This window comes from Apus apus, chromosome 7, assembly GCF_020740795.1.
Source record: "Apus apus isolate bApuApu2 chromosome 7, bApuApu2.pri.cur, whole genome shotgun sequence".
Lineage (NCBI taxonomy): Eukaryota > Metazoa > Chordata > Aves > Apodiformes > Apodidae > Apus > Apus apus.
Window position 1 is genome coordinate 20,859,012 of NC_067288.1, and position 18,997 is coordinate 20,878,008.

Here is an 18,997-nt window from a genome sequence, read left to right on the forward strand (position 1 = left end):
TGTGTGTCTATGTAATAGAAATCTGGAAAGATTGATGGAATAGCAGTCATGACCAGAGCACAGGTATTGCCTTGTTCAATAGGACAGAAGTATGGTAACACTTGTGGGGTACCACTCTGCACTCATAACAGCAAGGAAGGTAAGGCTGTAGGATGGACAGAAGCCGAGTTAGGGTTTGGACAAGATCTGTATAGGAAAAGACAGTAAAAGATCTACAGGCATGTGCTAGAGCTCAGCCGCTGTACCCAAGATTGAATGCAGACCTCTGTAGGGGTGCTGGGTACCACCAGAAATTGCACTGCCATGGATGTACAGTAGGAACCAGGATTACTGTCAAGAGGAGAGCCCAGGTATTCCCAGACGCACTAGCTAGCACAGCTCTTCTCACCAACTGCGAGGGCACAAGAAGAGCTGATGGCCTTTCAGAGCTGATTTTAGCAGGCATAAAGATCTTGCAGAGGGGCAGTTTAGGAAACAGCGTTTGATCAAGCGCCTTCATGGTTAGATTACATGGAAAGGCAACAGAAGTGATATTATAACTCAGATTTTGCTTCCCAAAGGAGTGAGCTTGATAAGCATGTCTGCACCTAGACTGTGGGATGGCACTCGGCAGTGCTGGCAAGGTGCTTGGAGGAATTGGGATGTGTGTGCAGACTCTAACCTCTCTGCACTTTAGGCCTAGCCTAGGAGAACGGGCTACCAAAAGCAGATGCACTGAAGAGCTTATAGACTCATTGTAGACTTGAAATCTTTTTTACAAAAAGTGCAAAAATTCTCTGCAATTTGCATTTGGAGTAAAGGGGGGATCTGGCAGAAAAAGGCTGTAGACATAACTTCATAAATAACTGCTGCAAAGTGGTGTTAAAAGTAACAGAGGAGTGGGGGAGAACATCATCAAAGACTTCATCCCTGGTGGATGGAAAGAACAGATGTAAAGTGGAAACTGGAAAAAGTCCAGTTAAATTAGATCTTGCGAAGGAAAATAGAGCAACCACTGCACAGTCCCAGTGCCAAACAAGTAATACGGGAACAAGGAAACATTACTAGAGCTGTAGCATCCTGGGAGGTGAAGGAAAGAGGAGTAGGGATTAAAGAGCCAGAGAGGGAACCACATGAATTAATATATTACCTCCATAAGGATGATATGATGAATATGAGGCAAAGGGTGGCTTAAGGTGAGAAATTCACAGATACAGAAAACGAGTGGGTCACCAGTGAAAGGCAAAAGCTGTTGAAACTAATGCACTACGTGTGAGAGCCTGAGAGGGCTCTGTCAGCCACTGTGCTGTTGAGCCAATTAAGCTGCAAGTCCAGAGGAAAGGTCCTCAATAAATCTATCAGGTTATCTGTGGTTCCACAGGATTAGGTTGTAGTGGACATACCTCTTTTTCCATTATTTTGGGGGGGGGATGGGAGGAAGGCAAGGAAAATAATCCTGTCAAATCCAGACCTCTTTGTCTGACCTCAGAGGTACCATTCAGAACTTCAGAGCCAAGTTTAAATGAAAGAATAATCAGATCCTGAAAGTAAACACAACATGGATTTACCAAAGGCAGGTTACAAAAACTAATTGAATATCTTTATTTGATTTAAAAAAAAAAAAGTAATTGTGAGGACAGAGGAAGTATAGTAGCTCAGTCTGTCTGAAGTTCAGTTAAGCATGTAGTACCATGTGGTGTGAGATATTATTAGTTAAGCTTCAGAAGCTACAGTTTGATGCAACACCTGTATGTGAATAGTCTCTAAAGGAGAACACAAAGAGCAGCACTGAATGAACGGCAGGGAGTTTCCCCACAGGAGGTCATGTGTAGTGTTTGCTTTAATGATTTTTGGCACAGAAGGCAATGGTGTGCAAGTGGAATTTGTGATGATACAAAACCAGGTGTGGTCAATACAAAGGAGGATGAAAATACCATCCAGGAAGACCATGAGCACCTTGAGAGCAGGAGTGAACTGGGTGGCATGAAACCAAAGAGTATGAATGGAAGGTCACGCTGTTTGGGGCAGTAACAGAAATTTTAATACTAAGCTGGGAAAGCATTATTTGACAATGACAGAGGAGGCAAATGCTTAGAAAAGTATGAATAAATCACAGGACAACCCAGGGTGCCAGGCTGTTACTGTGGAAAAAAAAAAAAAAAGAAAGGCAAATTCAGCTTTGTCAAGGCTTGAGGAAAGAAGCTCCTGTAGAGATGGAGAATTGCCTCTGTATGAGGCAATGATGAGCCCTTTTCTGCTTCCCAAGAAGGAATTTTGGTGTAATTAGGATCAGAGGAAGCTATTACACTTCTGGGAAATTTCCCAGTTTTCACAGAGGAAATGAACAGCCTCTTTTAGTAGAAGGAAAAAGACAACATGGCTCATTTAGCTTGGTAAAATGAAGACTGAGAAGAGGTACAGTTGCTCTCTCTGTATGTATTAAGGATAAGCAGGAGCTCAAAAGAGTTGTTCAAAGTTTCGACTTGGTTTAAGAATGACTGGGCTTAAAGGTGAGTAAATCTTTCCTAAACATGAAAAGATGAGGGTGCCCAGCCCTCTCTTTTGTGTCAGTATATGTGGCTCCCAGAGGTGTCCCAGGACATGGACTAAGGAGGAGGCAATGGGTCTGAACAGGCAGGGCACTGGTGTCATGGGAGGTGCACTGGGGGGTGAAACTGCAGCTCAGGGGTGGCCAAAAACCAGCTGCTGTGCATGGTCACTGTGCCAGCACCAGAGCAAGGGCGTGGGCAAGGCAGAATCATGGAAAATGAGCAGCCCTAGAGACAGGGCAGTGCAGGCTAAAGGGAGAGTTAAATTAGCACCAGTGGAGACTAGAAACTGACTGTTGTTACCAGTGAAGTCACACTTCTTGCTGCTGCTGTGGTTTCTGGGCAGGTTTTCAGGGAGAAATGCTGCTGACTTGCAGAAATACAGAGGATGTAACAGAACTGAGAAACCTTTTGCTTCACAACTTGCTGTTTTTCTTGAATGCATTCCTCATTGACTTCACTCTCTTTGATTTAATCTTCCTGTATTTTAAGATATTGCAATATACTTGATAAGACTAATGTGCTCTGAAGCTGAGGCATTCCCTGATTATAACTGATTACAGATGGGGAGCTTACCTTCCTCCTGGGTTCATCATTGAAACATGTTCTTGGTCTTAAAATATTCTACTTGGCTTCTCTTGAAAGGACAGAGGATGTTTTGTGCTCCCTCTTGGGAGTCACCAAGAAAAAAAGGACAGGTGGTTTGAGGCTGCTGCATTTGCATAACCCTGAAAGGTGGCTTTAACTGATGATAAATTTTGATCTAACTACTGTGACCAAACGGTCACACATCAGACCCACTGCCACCTCTCTGGGATGGACAGCCATAACAGTGCATCCACTTACAGAGGGACTCTCCTCCTGCTGTTTCTCTCCACTGAAAAGACCAAACACCTGCAACTCGCAGAGACACCCAAAGCAAAGGAAATCTCAGCCTGATCCCCAAACAGCAACAAGGGCTCTTGGACCCTCCTGGGCTGTTCCTGGTGGAACTTCCAGAAGTTCATTACTCTGGCCATGGGCTGAGACAAGCAGCCCATTTGTTTGCACGGGTGGAAACAAATGGTTAGATTCAGTGATCTTAAGGGTCTTTCCCAACCTAAATGTTTTTCTGATTCTAAGCTCTATGAGCTGATGTGCTACCCAGGGTGCTCTTTAGGGTGGATACACCATTCGGGTGTATGCTGACTTTTAAGGTGTATTTCATTGCCTTTCCCCGTCAAGGGGAGTGAGATCCCTGCCTTTCTCTGGCAGTTTTGAGAAATCTGCTTTGGCTTCTCTCCCCACTGTGGCTGCTGGGGCTGGAATGCAGCTTCCTTTGCCTGATTAGCTCTGTCAGTGGGGTGAGTCCCTCTCCTGTAATCAGTAACCGGAGCTGGTGTGGAAGACATGCCTCATCCCTCCTGCCCGTGTGGCTGTCGGTGCGGGGGGAGCAGCGCTGTGCTGAGTGAATGCTCTGTAGTGCTCCTGGGGGGGATGAAGGCCCCCCCTCGCCGAGCAATCCTCTTCTTCTGTGGTCTTACATTCAACCACAAAACACTTGAGGGTAATGCCACAGACACCACTAAGATCCCTCGGTCAAATGGGAAGCTGAATTCCCTCACATGTGGCTTTCTGCTTGGAAAGAGCAGTTTGTGGCAATGTCCAGGGCACAGAACGGCCAGAGGTGTCCTGCAGACCGTGCTGGAGCCAGGCCTAGCCATAATGTGAGACACTGCAGTTCTACTGACCAAAATGTCACTGTCCACCTCCTGTACTTAAATTCCTGCTCCACTTGCACCTTGCATGAAGCAGATTTCCCCTTGCCATCAGATAAGCTCTCAGATGTGGCCTGTGGTGAGGTTTTAGGTGGTTTGAGTTTGCCTAGAAGCGGCTGCTGCTTCCCCAGTGACCATCTGTACCAAGGGACACAAGCAGGTTGTACTGGCTGAAACCAGTTGGCTTCTCTCACAGTTTGATGAGGCTGAAAGATGTGAAGGAGGGGATCAGCTTGTGCTCTGATGTGTCAGGCACATTGGGTTCCCTGGTGCTCCATATAGGCTTTGAACAAGCCCAGCCAGATGTAAGGGAATGTATTGAGACCTGGTGTTCCAGCGTGGCCCCTGTGCCAGCAGACAGCTGCTTGCTGCCTGTTGGCAGGAGCACACACACGCACTTGGCTGCCTGTCTCAGTGCCGTGTGTTCCTAGCAAGGGGCTGTGCTGTCAGAGGGGACGCTGCTGCATGGCGGGGGCCAAGCCCGGGACCCCCCGCTCGCATGCCCACCACACTGGGGGATCCTGCCTGTCCTGCTCCAAGTGACAGCCACACGCATCCCTGCTCTCTCTGCTCCTTCTGCTCTGTACCACCATTGCTCCCACTGCTGCTTTCTGAAATTCATCCTTTTTCCCTTTTACAAGCCAGCTTTCTTCCCAGTGCCAGTTTTCAGTTTCTGCTTTTATGCTAGCTGAAGCCAAGCACCAAGTTGTTCCTGGGCAGCATCTTTTCAGTTTGGAGATGGAGTCTTCTGTGTATTCAGGGTTCCAGAGAGCACCAGCACAGTTTACCATGTGTGGCCTTGTTCCTGGTGTTGGTGCACCCTTTGCAGCATTCAGGTCACTGGAAGCAGAGCAAGTCAAAGACTTACTTTGAACTCAGGTTACAAGATAACACCTGCCTGAACTGTCTCCTAAGCAGCTTTAGCTGTCACCATTCCTTTGCATTGAGGGGATGGAAGTAGCTTGTAAGCACAGTAGCAGCAAAAGAGGTATTTCCAAAATGTGCTAAAGATCTTGAGAGGGACGTGGAATTCCTTGGATCTCTTGGCAGCAGGCTCTGCACCATGACCAGGTCTGTCTGTGCCACACAGTCAGCAGTTGTGGCTGAGAGCTGCTGGTTCTGGACAGGACAGGTCATTCACAGATGACAGGAGAGCCACATGTATGTTGTGTGTGATGGATTCAACTGGTGCTTTGCAGGCAGATGCCCATGATTTTGCCGTGAGTGAACTGGATTTAGATATCTATGACAGAGGGCCTGTGAGCTGGTGCTTTGTTGGTTGAGGCCATTTCCAGGAACATCCTATAAAGTGATTTTATCACAGTTCTGATCATATTTTGAGCTCATATCACCTGCTGACCAGAGGACTGTGCTGGAGACCTGGATTCATTTACTGGGGTTCTTGTCCTGTTGGGAGATTTTGGGGAAAGTTGCTTTTCCCTGCTCTGTCTTGGTCTCCCTGTGGGACAAACCACTTAGTGCTGTTATCAAGTGCTTTAGTAGTACCAGCACAGGGGGGTGATGACAGACACTGTGACCATGGCTAAAACCTGCTGCAGGGAACACATCTGGGTGGGCTGCCACCAGCTACAGAATCATTGCTCTGCAGCGTCTGGCTGGGAGATGTGACCATTTCACCCTGCATGTTGCATTAGTGTAACCTTTAGCATGTGATTTCCTCTTGGTAGGGCCGGTGGAGGCAAGAGCTGGTCTTGGTGGGCTGGTTGTGGGGCTTTTCAGCTGCATGTACCCCCATGCATTCCCTAGAGACCTCCATTGGCAGGAAGCTGTGTGTGGGTGCAACATGTCCTGCTACTGTGTTCTCTGCCAGCTCTGTTCCCCAGCACACATCAATCACTGTTAATTCTGCACTGTTGGACTCTTGTGTGCAGTGGCTTGGTGTAACCCGCTACACCTGCCCAAAGTGAAGGCATCTGGGCTGACTCAGTTCTGGGAGACCTCCTACCTCAGATACATGGGTCTGACCCTGCTGGCTGCATTGGCTTTAAATAAGAGAAGGCCCTTGGTCTGCAAGGGCCCTTCTGGTCTGCAGCAGGGTCTGTCTCCTGGGTAGAAGCCACTGCCCTGCCCCAGCTGGAATCTCCCACAATGTGTGGGATGGGAGCATGCTTGGCCAAGGATAGCTGCTGACCTCCTGTCTTTCCCATTTCCTTCCAGTCCTGGACGCACAACATCCAGCGGGAAAAGGAGTTCCTGCGGAAGCTGGTGAAAGCCCGAGTCATTACTGACCTAACCAGTGGGATCTGAGTGGCTGCAGCCACTGCCTCCAAGGGAGGAGACGGAAGACGCTGCAGCTCTGGGAGCAGGCATGGCAGCCCCCCAGCAAGAATCCCACCTCACTGAAAACACACAGAAATGCCCAGATGCTCTGGGAAGACCCCCTCGCATATCCAATCTGCAGGAGGGTTGCATCTGCTTCCTCCAGGCATAGAGCTGGCAGGAGGTGGGGAAGGGGCTGAGTGGGCCGTTCTTGAACTCTTCTTCGCAGATGGATCTGCTGTGTCCTGAATTAAACAGGAAAGACTCAGGAGAGAGAAGAAAGGTTTGTGAATAAAACAATTTGTGCCAAATGGGAGGTGATGCTGCTCCGAGGCAGCAATGCCTGAATGTACAAAGTATTATTTTTTAAAAGAAACTCTGCCGGAATCATACTAGAAATACCAAGGTGCAAGGCAAGGTCTGCTTGTTCACAGCCCTGCAAAAAGCCTGGTCTCTCCGTGCTTCATCTGCTTTGTCACCAGCCTCAGACCTTTCCCCAGGAAAACAAATCCGTCCAAAACATCAGTGTCATTAGTGCTGCTATAATTTGAAGGGAGAATAATGTCTTTCCCTTGTTCTCCACTTGGAGCTTCTGGATGGAGATGAGTATGGGTTTGTTTTTCTGCACTTTTCCTTGCTTCCCACATAGAGGCGGCAGCAGCAGCAGCAGCCGCTTACTTGGCTGTGTTTTCCATAGCCTTGCTCTGCCTCTGCCCTGACCCTAGGGTGGAGCAAGGAGCCAGTGGCTTTCTCCGCCTGCAGCAGGCTCTCCGCACCTTCCTGCTTGCCACAGCTCTGAGGAACCTGCCTCATTGTGCTCCAGGCTTTTGGGCCTCTTGGTTTGTGCCTGCTGTGCAGGGCCCCCATGGAGTCCATGCAAATTTGTGCCACTGTTTCTGGACAGCATCTCGCTTATTTTTGTGTGGGAGAGCAGTAACTTACTCTTTGGAAGGAGGTCAGATCTTGCACGGAAATGTGATGCTTTACAGTTTGAGAACAGGCTGCCGAAGATGTTTGTTTTATGGTTCAGACTTGATCATGTTCTTTATTTAAGCAATGTGTGACCTCAGTGATGATGGAGCCTGCTGGCCCTCTGCTCAGCCTCTGCTCACTTCATCTCCAAGCTCCTCCTGTGCTGCTCTAGCACTGCTGCTCCTCCTGCTCTCAGGAGCACACCCCTTTCTTTGCTGTCTTGGTCCCAAGATGCAGTATTTGCACATTTGATTTGTATACGTACTTCAGAGGAGCTGGAATAAACTGAGTAATGTGGCTGAGTCTGAGGATAGTGGGGTGGTCTCATCCACCTGGAAAGCATGGACAGAAGGGGGATTGCCAGAGGAATGCCTACACGTGGAAATTGGTTCCCAAGCTCTCCTAGCCTGGCTCAGACTGGTCTGTGCCTGTGAGCACTGTCCTGAGCTGAGCCCCTGTGTGTCGAGGCTTCAGCATGCACCCAGTCAGTGCTGGGGTCAGAGGAGGGAGGTTGTTGTAGGGGTGCCAGCTGGGCTCATGGTGCTGACACTGCACCTGATGTAGTCCAAGGATTGCAGTGTACGTTGCTCTGAGCTGAAGGGAGAACATAGCCCTAACATGGACAACGGATGTTCAGAGCAAGGCTTGTGGGCCCCTGGGCTGCCTCTGCTCCCACTGGTTTGCAGGGAGCTATGGCTCCAGCACCAAGAACCCAGAGGGAACATGCAGGAGGGGCAGGCAGTGACCCAGGCAAGGGACAGAGGAGCAGACTGGCTGGAATGATTTGAGACCAGGCTGCAGGCAGAGGCAGCTCTCAGGACATGGTGCTGGGTGCTGCCCACAGACTGGTGTGCAGTGTGCCCCTCAGGAGCCCCTCCTGTGTAGTGCACCCATAGCCAACAAACTCAGGGGCAAGTCCTGTCCAGCTTCTGGTCATGGCTGCTGCTTGCTTTGTAGTCTTGAGAGCAGCTCAAAGATTCTGCCTCTTCCAGGCTGCAGAAGGCAGATGCTGGGAGGCTTTCCCTTCCCTTTCCCCTCCTATATCCCTTCCCCTGTTGCTCTGGCCTCCCAGCCTGGTGGTCCCTGCTCCCTCCAGTACACACCTGCCCTGGCAGCACCTCCCACCAGGATGCTCTGTAAGGTTTCCAGCAGGTTTTAGGGCATGTGTTGTGGCAGATATTAATTTGCATATTCTCACCCAATTTGTTTTTCCTGCTCAAGGAGCCCAGGGGCCTGGATTTCCATTCCTCTTGCCAGGCAGCACTCCTTTTGCAGTTCCTGTTTGTAAGCCTGGACCTGGGACTGTAGAGTGCCTGCCTCAGTGGTTATGTAGGTGCCTGGTGGGGACCTGGCCAAGGTTGTGGCTGGGAAAGGGTGGGTACCCACCCTCTGCCTTGTTGCTTGAACTGGGTCTTTAACCAGCTGCTGCAGGAGGCCTGGGGCAGTTGAGGGGGTGATGGGCTGCATCCATATGCTACAGTGAGCTGAGATGCCAGAGTGGGTGACTGCAGCCAGGAGAAGAAGGAGGGGTGAAGAGCCTTTGGTGTCCTGGGGCAGTGTGCGGCGCTGGGTTTCGCTCAGGGATGCTGCTCCTTTGGCTGCCTCCCTGCCTGCACCTGCAGCCACCTCCCGCCCTCCCAAACACGGCAGTCCTGCCAGCTCCCGGCGTGCAGGTCAGAGTAGGGTCAGTGGGACGGATGTGAGTCTTGGCCTCTCCCTCACAGTGACTCACCTTTAGCTTGGAAGGGAGAGCCCAGGGGAATTCTCCACAGCCTAAATATAGAGCAGGGTTGCCTGGTGCCTCAGACGTGCTGCAGTGCAGAAAGGCCACTGGGGTGGCAGGGAACCTGCCGAGAGAGAGGCTGGGGAAGCACAGGGAGGTCGAGGAGCCAGCTCCTGCAGCAGGGCTTTGCTCCAGCTGATGCAGAGGGCAGGTCTGGGGAGCTGCAGGCCAGCCAGCACATGCTGTTCCAGGGGAGAGGGGCTTCCAGGGACCTGCTGCTGCGCTGACCATACCACAAACAGAGATGGCTGGTGTACTTGTGGGGTACAGCCCTCCCCACTCCCCTGCCACCCTGGCATCAGGCTCTCCCCACCAGCTCACCTGTTAGGGCCAGCCATGTTGTGGCCTCATGTTCACATGTGCCAAATGGAGGCACCACAGCCAGGGAGCACGAGGCACCAGCAGGATCCTCTGCTGCCCAGCATCCCTCAGCCCAGCATCCCTAGGCTTCCACCATCTTTTCCTGGAAGGGCGCAGCAGGGAGACCCTGCCCTGGCATTGCAGCTTCACCCCTCAGTGCGGGCACTGCTGGGAGAGGGGAAGGTGTCAGGACAGGGCTGTCTGTCTGTCTCTATCAAACAGGGGCAGGCAGGCTGGGGACAGGCAGCACCAGGGGACTGGCAAGGGCTTCCAGGCTGCCTGGCAGAGAGGCAACCACCATGCTGGGCTCCACCAGCACAGCGCGTACCATCAGTCCAAGTCTGCGTCACACACAGTATTAGAGATGTGTCCTTTGGTGCAGGTGACACAGGCCACTACCCAGCCCCTCTGGGCACTGGCTTCTCACACAGCCTGCTCAGGGACTCTCTCCAAAGGCCAGTGCGCTCACTGGTACTGTACCAAGCTGAGATGTCAGAACTCAATGAGTTTTTAAAATTAGTTTTAGTTTCTGCAATTTTTTTTTTTATTTCCCCTCTAGGCAGGGAGGGCAAGAAAGAGTCTTGCAGGCTCCTCCAAGCCAGCTTATGTCACATCAATTCAGTCATATCACAGAAGCAATAAAGCTATCAAACAAGCTTGGCTGGCCTCTTTCTTCTGCTGCCTTTGGCCTTTTTTAGGGGAGGAAGAGGGATTCCCCGGCTCTGCCTGTCCCCAGCCTGGTCTCACAGTTACCCGGAGGCAGCTGTTGGGATCTGCAGCTGGCCAATGCTGCTGGCCTGGTGCTGGGGACGGGAGAGGTGACCTGAGGTGTGGTAGAGGGGTTTGTGGGTTGGGTGCATGTCATGTTGGGGGGCAAAGGGGCAAGGGTCTGTCCTGCCTGGGACGGTCTGCCTGTGACTGCTTGCTCTCTCAGGGACTCTGTACCAGCAGGGTGGCTTCCCACCAAGGGTCACAGCAGCAATTGGGCTGGGTGCGGCCCTGACAAAGGCAGGTGTCCAGCCAAGTGACCTTCTCACTGCAGTGTCCAGGAAGGAAGCAGTTTAGGAAGCTGGAGGCTGAGACTATGACCAGTTCTGACACCTGACAGATCCCAGCAGGAGAAGCATAACCCCTGCAGGAAAGCCTGGCAATGCCACAGGGCTGCTGGAGCCACAGACAAGTTGGGGACAGGGACATCACCCAGGGGAACAGAATGGCTGCTTCCAGGTGGGTGACTGGTCTGTCAGACCTGCCAGCTTCTAAGAATACAGTGTGGCTTCCTGCCAGAAAGCATTGGACACCACAGAGGCAACTGCCCAACCCTCCCTAATGTTTGTCTTCAAGTTCCAGATTCCTCCCAGAAAGGAGCTGCTGGAGCTGCTCAAGCCCTCCTTCCTGCCCTCCTTTCTTCCCAGCCCTTAAAGAGCAGGGCCACTGCTGCCATGGGGCTGGGCCAGCCCCAGGGGTGGCTTATGTCCCATCCTGACCTTGGGAGAGCTGTGAAGGTGCAGAGTGCAGAGCCTAGGACCAGGGCACATAGGGATAGCCTGTGGGAGATTCACCTCCTGCCAATGTAATCTCAGAGAGACATGGAAGAGGTAGTGCTGACAGGACATCAGTGGGGCTAATGGCAGCAGCAGGATCACATCTTCCGAGAAAAGGGCTGAGGGCAGAGGAGGGAGCCTGGGCCCCCACTTATTTGAGGTAGTGGTCACAAAGGGAGTACACCTGGAAGAGGACAGAGGCTAGGCTTTGCACAGCCACCTCTTTCACAGGACTGGGGACATCGTGGGCCCACCTGTATGGGCTCCCATGAATGTGTTCCTGTGCCATATCCCACTCAGCCCCCTGCCCAGCACAGGCATCACAGCTGCAGCAGCCCCCAGCTGTGTCCTGGGGACATGAGGACCAGCCCAACCCACAGGGAAGATGGGAGGGGATGGGGTAACCCCGAGGGTGAGTCAGCACCCAGGACTGTCTCTAAGCCCCAAGGCAGCTTACCCCTCAATTAACAGCCCCTCCTGGGGGCAGGGCTGTGCCCAGTCTCAGTGCCATGGCGGACAGCCAGGCAAACTGGAGCAAGACATGCCACTCATACGGAAACTTTCCAAGCAGGCAGCCCCATTAGTCTGCAGCCCTGCGCTTTGTTCCCTGTCCCCCAGCTGATTGCCCACCTCAGGACTGTTCCTTGGCCTCCAAACTTCTGCTGGGCCAAGGCATCCATGGCATCACCTCTGACAGCTCCTATGAGGGCATCACAGATGGTAGTGGCCTCAGGCCATGGGGCAGCACAGCCCCACGGCAGAGCCCACCCTTCCATGCAGTCCCACTAGCAGACATGAAGCCACCCATGGCCACAGGGTCAGCCGAGCTGCCTGTGCCGACCAGGGTCGTGTGGTGTCACACCAGGGCTGGGCTGCATGCCACCTCCACCATCCCTGCTAGCGGGGGCCGGGACAGTTCAGCCTGCGTCAGCACATTGCCTGGCAGGTGATGCTGCAGGATGGACGCGAGAGTTGTCATCCCCGCGCTGGATAATCCGACGAGATGAGACAAGACGAGGTGGCCGGCTCTGCCAGTGGCTTGCACGTGTCGCCGGTCCCCACCGCAGGACCGCGGGGTCGCCGGGCTGCCGTGCCGGGGAAGCTGCTAACGCCACGCGGGGGCCCCGGGAACAGGGCAGACCCCACGGGCCACCCGGGGCCGGCGTGGAACCGCGGCACAGCCGGCGATGGAGCCGCTGGCCCCGCTCCAGCCGCGGAGTTACATAAACCCCGAGGAGGTCGCAGCGAGGCGGTGGAGCGGCTGACACGGCCGGCAGCATCCCGGGGCTCGCAGCCCGCCCTGGCGCCTCCGGACCCCGCGGGGCCATGAGGGCCGGCCCCGGGGGCCCTGCCCGGGCTGGGGTGTACCCCGGTGGCCGGGTCCGGCCAGAGGAGCACGTGTGAAGCGGGGCCGAGCGGAGGCGGCCCTGGGATTTGGCACGTTTGCAAGGAGCACTCGAGAGCCCCGGGATGGACGTGGAGGGCCCTGGGCGGTGACGTAAGGACTCGCACGGGTTCGGCTCGGCTCGCCAGCCGGCCCCCATGTCCCCGGGGCCTGCGGCGGCCCCGGCGGAGCGAGGCAGGGACACGGCGGAGGTAAGGAGCCGGGCGGCGGGCGGCCCCACCGGGGTGGACCTGGCCTGGGGGGCAGGGCAGGGAGACCGGACTCCTCCTTCGCCCAGACCGGACCGAGCGCCAGGCACACCGGTGGCCCGCGGCGGCTCGGGGTGCGTGGGACCCCGTCCGGCCCCTCCATGGCCCGGGCGCTGCTGGGATGGCCCCCGCCCTGCCCCCCGTCCAAACCCATCCCCGCCGGGTCCCCACGGATGTTCCGCCTTGTACAGGGGTCCCCGTGGGGCTCTGCTCCCCGAGTTCATCGAGGAGGGCTGAATTCGTCCGTGGGGTGTCCGTGTGTCCGTCAAGCCAGCGCTGAGTGCGGGCTGTCTGGGCAGGGAGCTCCGCTCATAGGGGAATCCGTCCGTCCGTCCGGGCTGCGTGTCCGTCTGCCCGTCCTCCTGTCCGGCGGTGCCGAGAGGTGTCCGCCAGCCAGGGGCTCGACCGGCGGGCAGGTGGCGGTGGCGGTGTCGGGTGCCGCCTGGGGTCCCGGTGCCGTTCCCTGCGGGGAGCGAGTGTTCGCGGGAGCTCGGCAGAGGTGCGGGTACCGGCGCGGAGCCGGTGCTGATGCGGGTCGGGCTGGCCTCCTGCTGCCGGCGGGATCCCGGTTGCCGTCCTGGTCGTAGGGCGTCCGTGCGGTTGAGAGTCCCGGTGTGGCTGCGAAGCTGGTCGAGGTGCTGTTCAGGATCCTGGTGCCGGTGCTGATCGGGGTCCCGGTGCCGGCGCCCGCCCCGCAAGTCAGGTGATGGCGGCTGGAATTTGACACCGGCGGCGGCGGGAGCGGGATGGAGCCTCCGCTGCCCCGCACTGCGCTCCCGCCCGCCGCTGGCGGCACCGACACGGCACCCCGAGGCGTACCGGGACCGGCACCGCTCGCCGAGGCACACCGGGACCGACGACCCGCACTCCGAGGCGAAGCGGCAGCGGCAGCAGCAGCAGCAGCGGGAGCAGCGGCGGGAGCCGGTGCCGGAGCCGGTGCGGGTGCCGGTGCCGGCGGGGCAGCGCCGGCCCCCGCCCGCGCCCCGCCCCGGCGCGGCGGCGGCGGCGGGCGGCGGGGGGCGGTGGGGAGCGGAGGCGATGCGGGGCGGTGGCGGCCCGAGGGATGGTCCCCGCCGCAGGCACGGTGAGTGCGGGCAGGGGTGGCGGGCGGCAGGGTACGCCCCGGCCAGCCGGTGGCGCCGGATTTCAGCGGTGGCTCGGGGTGAAGGGGGGGGGGGGGAACGGGAGCGGGGGCCTGCTTTGCCGTTCGCACCCCGGCAAAACCCGTAGGGCGGTGAGGGGGCTTGGGCCGCCCCTGGGCAGGTCCCTGCAGAGCAGCTCCCGGGATGCCGAGCCCGGCCCGGCGGCAGGAAGCGCTCGGGGCCGCGGCAGGGACGGAGCTCCCTGCCCGGGCAGGGAGAGGCGGGACCCCGCTGCGGCTGCCCGGGGGGCACGGGGACGGGCTCACCCGCTTCGTCCCTGGGCTCCCAGCCCGGCCCTTTGAGCACGTCGGGCGGGTCTGTGTTCCCGCTGCCCGGGTGTTAGGAGGGAGAGAGCTCCGGGGCGGGGGTGGCCGGGCCGGCACTGCCCGGAGTCCCCCGGCTCTGCTTTCCGCGGGCTGGGGCCGAGTTTCATGTCGCCCGTGTGCCCCACGTGTCTGACTCCGGCCTCCCACGGCTTTGCAGGGCGGGTGCCAGCTCCGCGTCACACGTGGGGCTGATTTCTGACCCCCCGTCACTCCTCCTGCCGGGGGCATCGCAGTGACATGCCGGGCCACCGCCGGCCCCACCGGCGCCCGCAAGTGCCTGTGGGGGTCTCCGGTCACCCCGAGGGCTGCCAGGCAGGATCCGCAGCTACAGGGCTGGTACGGCGAGCAGGGGTGAGCGAGGCGCCAGCATAGCGTCCTTCCTAAAGCGTCCACTCCAGGAGCTAAAGCACTCACTCCGGTGCTGGGGCACCCGCTGGCCCTGCGTGGATGCGCTTCGCGAGTGCCTTCTGCCTTCTCTGGGGCCTGGTGCAGCCCAGGGAACACCAGTGGCTCCCCAGAACCCTGTGCACAGAGCAGGCAGTGGGGGCCTCGCCGGGGATCTGCACGGCGGGTGTGGGGTGACCCGCACAGGGTTACCCCAGCACTCTGCTGCTCAGCCCCCGGGCAGGGGACATATGTGCCCGAAGGGGGGGTCAGCTAGGTCCTCGCACGGGTGGGCTTGATCTTGACCCTGGAAAGGGATCCTGTGCTTGGTAATGGCCCGGCTGAGGTCTTGCAGCCGTGGCAGGGGCTGACCCCAGCCACGTCCCCTCGTTAAGGGAGCTGAGGGTCTGCCGTGCGGGGTGCAGGTCTGGCAGCCCCGTGGGTACCCAAGAGCTCGGCTCAGCTCTGCCCGCGCTAGGGGGAAGCAGGGACCGAGCGGGGCTGCGGGGACAGCGTGGGCTGCGGTCCTGGCGGGGCACGTTTGTAGCCCCGGCTACGGGGCTCCCGAGAGCGAGGGGAGGCTGCCCTCGCCCGGCGCCCCGCCGGCAGCGCTCCCACAGCCGAGCCCGGGGCCGTGCTGCCCCCGGACGGGAGAAGCCTGAACTGCAGCGGCTGCTCCTTGCCGTCCCATCCCATCCTGTCCCGTCCCATCCCATTCCGACCCGGCCGGCCGGGATGCTGGGGCCGAGGGGCCGCCGGCAGAGGGAGCGGGAACGACGAGGGACCCGTGCCCTCCAATGGGGCGCAGGGACCCTCGCCTGGCCCCTCCGGAGTGCCGGCCTGGGAAAATCATGACCTGGCGGCAGCGGCTGGCGCGGGGCCACGGGCCGCCACGGAGCGACGTGCTGCGTGGGCTGCGCTTGGCGGGGCTGCAGCGGGGCCAGGGGCCGGTGCCAGCCCTGGTTGCACCGGGTCGGGTCCTGCCTGGTGCATGGCCTCCGGAGGAGGCACGTGGGCCTTGCAGTGTGCATCACAGCCCCTTGCCACGGTGTGGCCAATGCAGGGTGCCATCAGATGTGGCGATCGGGACCTCGGAACCATCCCCTGAAATGCTGGTGGCAGTGGGGGAACCAATTTTTGTCCCAGCGGTGCCCAGCCGTGCCCCTTCATTTTTTTGGCCAGGAGCACTCTCCTCAGCTTTTGCCGTAGCTTTGCTACAGAAGAACCTGGGACATGCGAGGGCAAAGCCGTGGAGAGGATGAGCTCTGAAGAAACAGTCCTGTCGTGAGAGACAGGGGATGTGACACATGGGCCAGCATCCTGGCTTGGGACACTGGGGCACAGGAATGTCCCTGCATTCTGGGAGAACTCAGGAAGGAGTTGCAACCTGTGGCTGTAGACTGGGATCTGACTCTGCACCTCCCTCAGAACATCAGTCCCTTGAGACTGTGCTCATTGTTCTGCTGGGACCATGCACGTCACGGACCTAATTCTCCTGTGTGTGTCAGGGTAGTGGATGCCCAGCAGGGGTGTTAGGGAGAATGACTACAGTGAGCCCAGCGTGGTGCCCCACACCCTGCCATGTCCCCACAGGACCTGCTTGGGGTGCTCTTGCGCTGTACGTCCCAGCTCGGTGCAGGCAGTGGGTTGGGGACCCAGCGCAGGGCCGGGGTGTGGCTGCACCCAAGGATCCTGTGCTAATGGATTTGGAGTTTCTAAGGTCAGGCTCCCACTGTGAGCAAGAAAAACATTCCCAGGGAAGGGCCATGGGAAAGGGCCCCCCCCCGTGGTGCTCCCAGCCCCAGCTGCTGCCTCACGGCTCAGCCTGGCATCCCAGGCTGCTCGCAGGAGGAGGCAGCTGCATCCCCTTGAGGAGAGGTGCCAGGCAAAGGCTGGACCACTCTGTCTGCCCAGTCTCTTGGAAAGGGTGCATGGAGTAGTCAGCGTGCCTGGCTGCATGGGGAGGGGATGGTGGGAGGGTCATGCATGGGGTGCAGAAGGTGTTGCAGGGTTCTGGGGGGCTATGGAAGTGATGGCATACTTGGCAGGGGAGAGGCTAGCTCGATGCCCACCTCATCCTCTCTGTGTGGGTGCTGACCCCCACCTCTGCACTTGCAGCCAGCATGGAGCAGCGAGCAGGGCCACCAGAGCTGAGACCTGCAGGACCCACCACGTACCCACAGCCTAAGGTGAGCCCCAGGACTGGCTGGCTGCTATGGCCAGGACCACACCTCATGTCCCCATCCCCAGCTCATGGAGCCTTGTCCCTGGTCTGGGGACCCCTGTCAGGTCTCACCCTACTGCGCTGTGTTTTTTGGCAGGAGGGAACACTGTGGGGGCTTCTTGCCATCTTCTCACTGCTGGCTGGACTGGCTGCAGGCAACCTGCGAATCCCGCATGGCAACGAGACGCTGGAGGCAGCCCCCACACCACGGGGCATGGCCACCACCAGCCTGGCTGTAGAGGATAGTGTGGAGGTACCACTCGCTGCTGCCTGGAGTCAGATATATGGTGTGTATTGGTGCCCCAGCCTGGGCACAGTAGCCCTGAGTATGGGGCACGGGTGGTTGGGAGCAGCTGTGGGGAGCCCCAGTCTGTGTGGGGCTGCTTCTACACATCAGAGTTGGGCTGGAAGGACCAAACACATGGGGCCCTGGGCTTCATGTTGTGGATGATGGCAGAGCCTTGGGGTGAGAAATTGCTTGACCAGGTGCCCACCACCCCACCACCCCATGGGCACCCAGCCAGTGCCATGGAGGCTGATCAGGAGGGGTCTGCAGGTCACTACAGGGGATGGGCAGGCTCGGCAGGTCCCAGGAGGGCAGAGGGTGCAGGATGGGGTCTGAGAGTGCCACGCCCTCTGCATGCAGGGGACAACGCAACAACAGGTGGCCCGGGCACTGCGGATCTGGCAGAGGACCTACTGCTGCGTGCCGAGCGCTCACCGCCAGGTACTGGTAAAGCCAAGAAGGGGACACGGAAACCATCACGGGGGGCCCGCGGGCGCAACTGCCACATCCGCAACCTGATGGTGAAGGTGCGTGACCTGGGCCTGGGCTTCAACTCAGATGAGATTGTGCTCTTCAAGTACTGCAGTGGGTCCTGCCACCGGTCACGCAGCAATTATGACCTGACGTTGGGCAGCCTGCTGCGGCAGCAGCTCATCACCCCAGGACCCCAGGAGCGAGTCCTCAGCCACCCTTGCTGCCGGCCCACGCGCTATGAGGCTGTCTCCTTCATGGATGTGCAGAACACGTGGCAGACGGTGGAGAAGCTCTCAGCAGCCGAGTGCAGCTGCATTGGCTGAGGAGGGAGCTGCCAGCTCGGCCCGGCTTGATGCATGCTGGAGATCCCAGCTCATGGTGCACAGCAGAGCCGATGCTCGAAGGATGAATCTGGCGGAGGCGGGTGCCCCTGGTCTTATGTGGCCATGAGGGACCAAGGCAAGATGGAGCCATGATGGGGGTTGGGTGGCTGAGACCCCTCCTGCTCAGTGCCAAGCAGCTGGTGCCACCAGCAACATGGGGTTCTACCTGGGTGCAATCCCAGCTTAGCCTTGTGAGAGGAGCTGAAAGGGTTAGAGCATCCCTGCTGCTCGCATGGCTCTGCCAGCCTAGTGCCCACCAGCAGCGCCCAGCTCACCTGCACCCTGTCTGGAGTGGTTAGTGCTCCTGCACCCCTGCTTTAGGGAGCTGGGGCCAAGCATTGCCCAAGTTTCAGAGGGGGACAGAAAGGGTGCAAAACCTCCCTGTCTCCACAGGAACCCTGGGGCTGGCGGTGGCTGGAGCTGCCCTGCAGGGAGGGGGTGTCTCTGAGGACAGGGGTGCAGCAGGGCCAGACCGTTCCAGCATGGGATGGAGGACCTGCACCAGGACTGGCAGTAGCCCCTGGTGTTCCGCAGGACGACAGGGCACGGGCACCTGCCAGGACCCCTGCCTGGCTCCCAGGGGAGTGGCAGGGTCCCCCCGCTGCCCCCGCGGTGCTGCGGCACTAAACTATTTATTACTCTAAATTATTTATTTATTGTTCTCGAGCGGCAGCTCCTATTTATGACTTCGGGCCCGCGGGGGCCGGGTGTAATTTAACCCTCGCGCTGCTGTGAAGTCCTGGGCAGCGCCCCGGTCCCCTCCCCCGGCGCCCCGTGCCCCCAGCCCCCTTTTTTCTATTATTTGTAAAATTTGAGGGATAAACTCTATTTTTGTACAGTCGCCTTTTCCTGTAGCAATAAAACGATGGGCTGCGAGTCCAACCCCTGCGTGTGCCGATGC

At 57.8% G+C, this 18,997-nt stretch overlaps 2 protein-coding genes across 7 annotated transcripts in view; both read left to right on the forward strand.

Moving 5' to 3' along the window:
• The window catches only part of ST3GAL3 (ST3 beta-galactoside alpha-2,3-sialyltransferase 3), a 174,327-nt gene extending 163,991 nt beyond the window's left edge, over positions 1–10,336 (forward strand). For all 6 annotated transcript variants that reach the window (XM_051624980.1, XM_051624982.1, XM_051624981.1 and 3 more), the window contains one exon: positions 6,464–10,336. In XM_051624980.1, the coding sequence (XP_051480940.1) occupies positions 6,464–6,553 (90 nt within the window). In that variant the 3' untranslated portion in view covers positions 6,554–10,336. The remainder of the gene's footprint in view (positions 1–6,463) is intronic.
• Positions 10,337–13,915: 3,579 nt separating this feature from the next.
• ARTN (artemin) lies at positions 13,916–18,573 on the forward strand. Its single transcript, XM_051624673.1, has 4 exons — positions 13,916–13,961; positions 16,848–16,918; positions 17,051–17,240; positions 17,600–18,573. The coding sequence occupies exons 1-4, from the start codon at positions 13,916–13,918 to the stop codon at positions 18,034–18,036; spliced, it is 744 nt and encodes a 247-aa protein (XP_051480633.1). The 3' UTR covers positions 18,037–18,573.
• Positions 18,574–18,997: the final 424 nt, after the last annotated feature.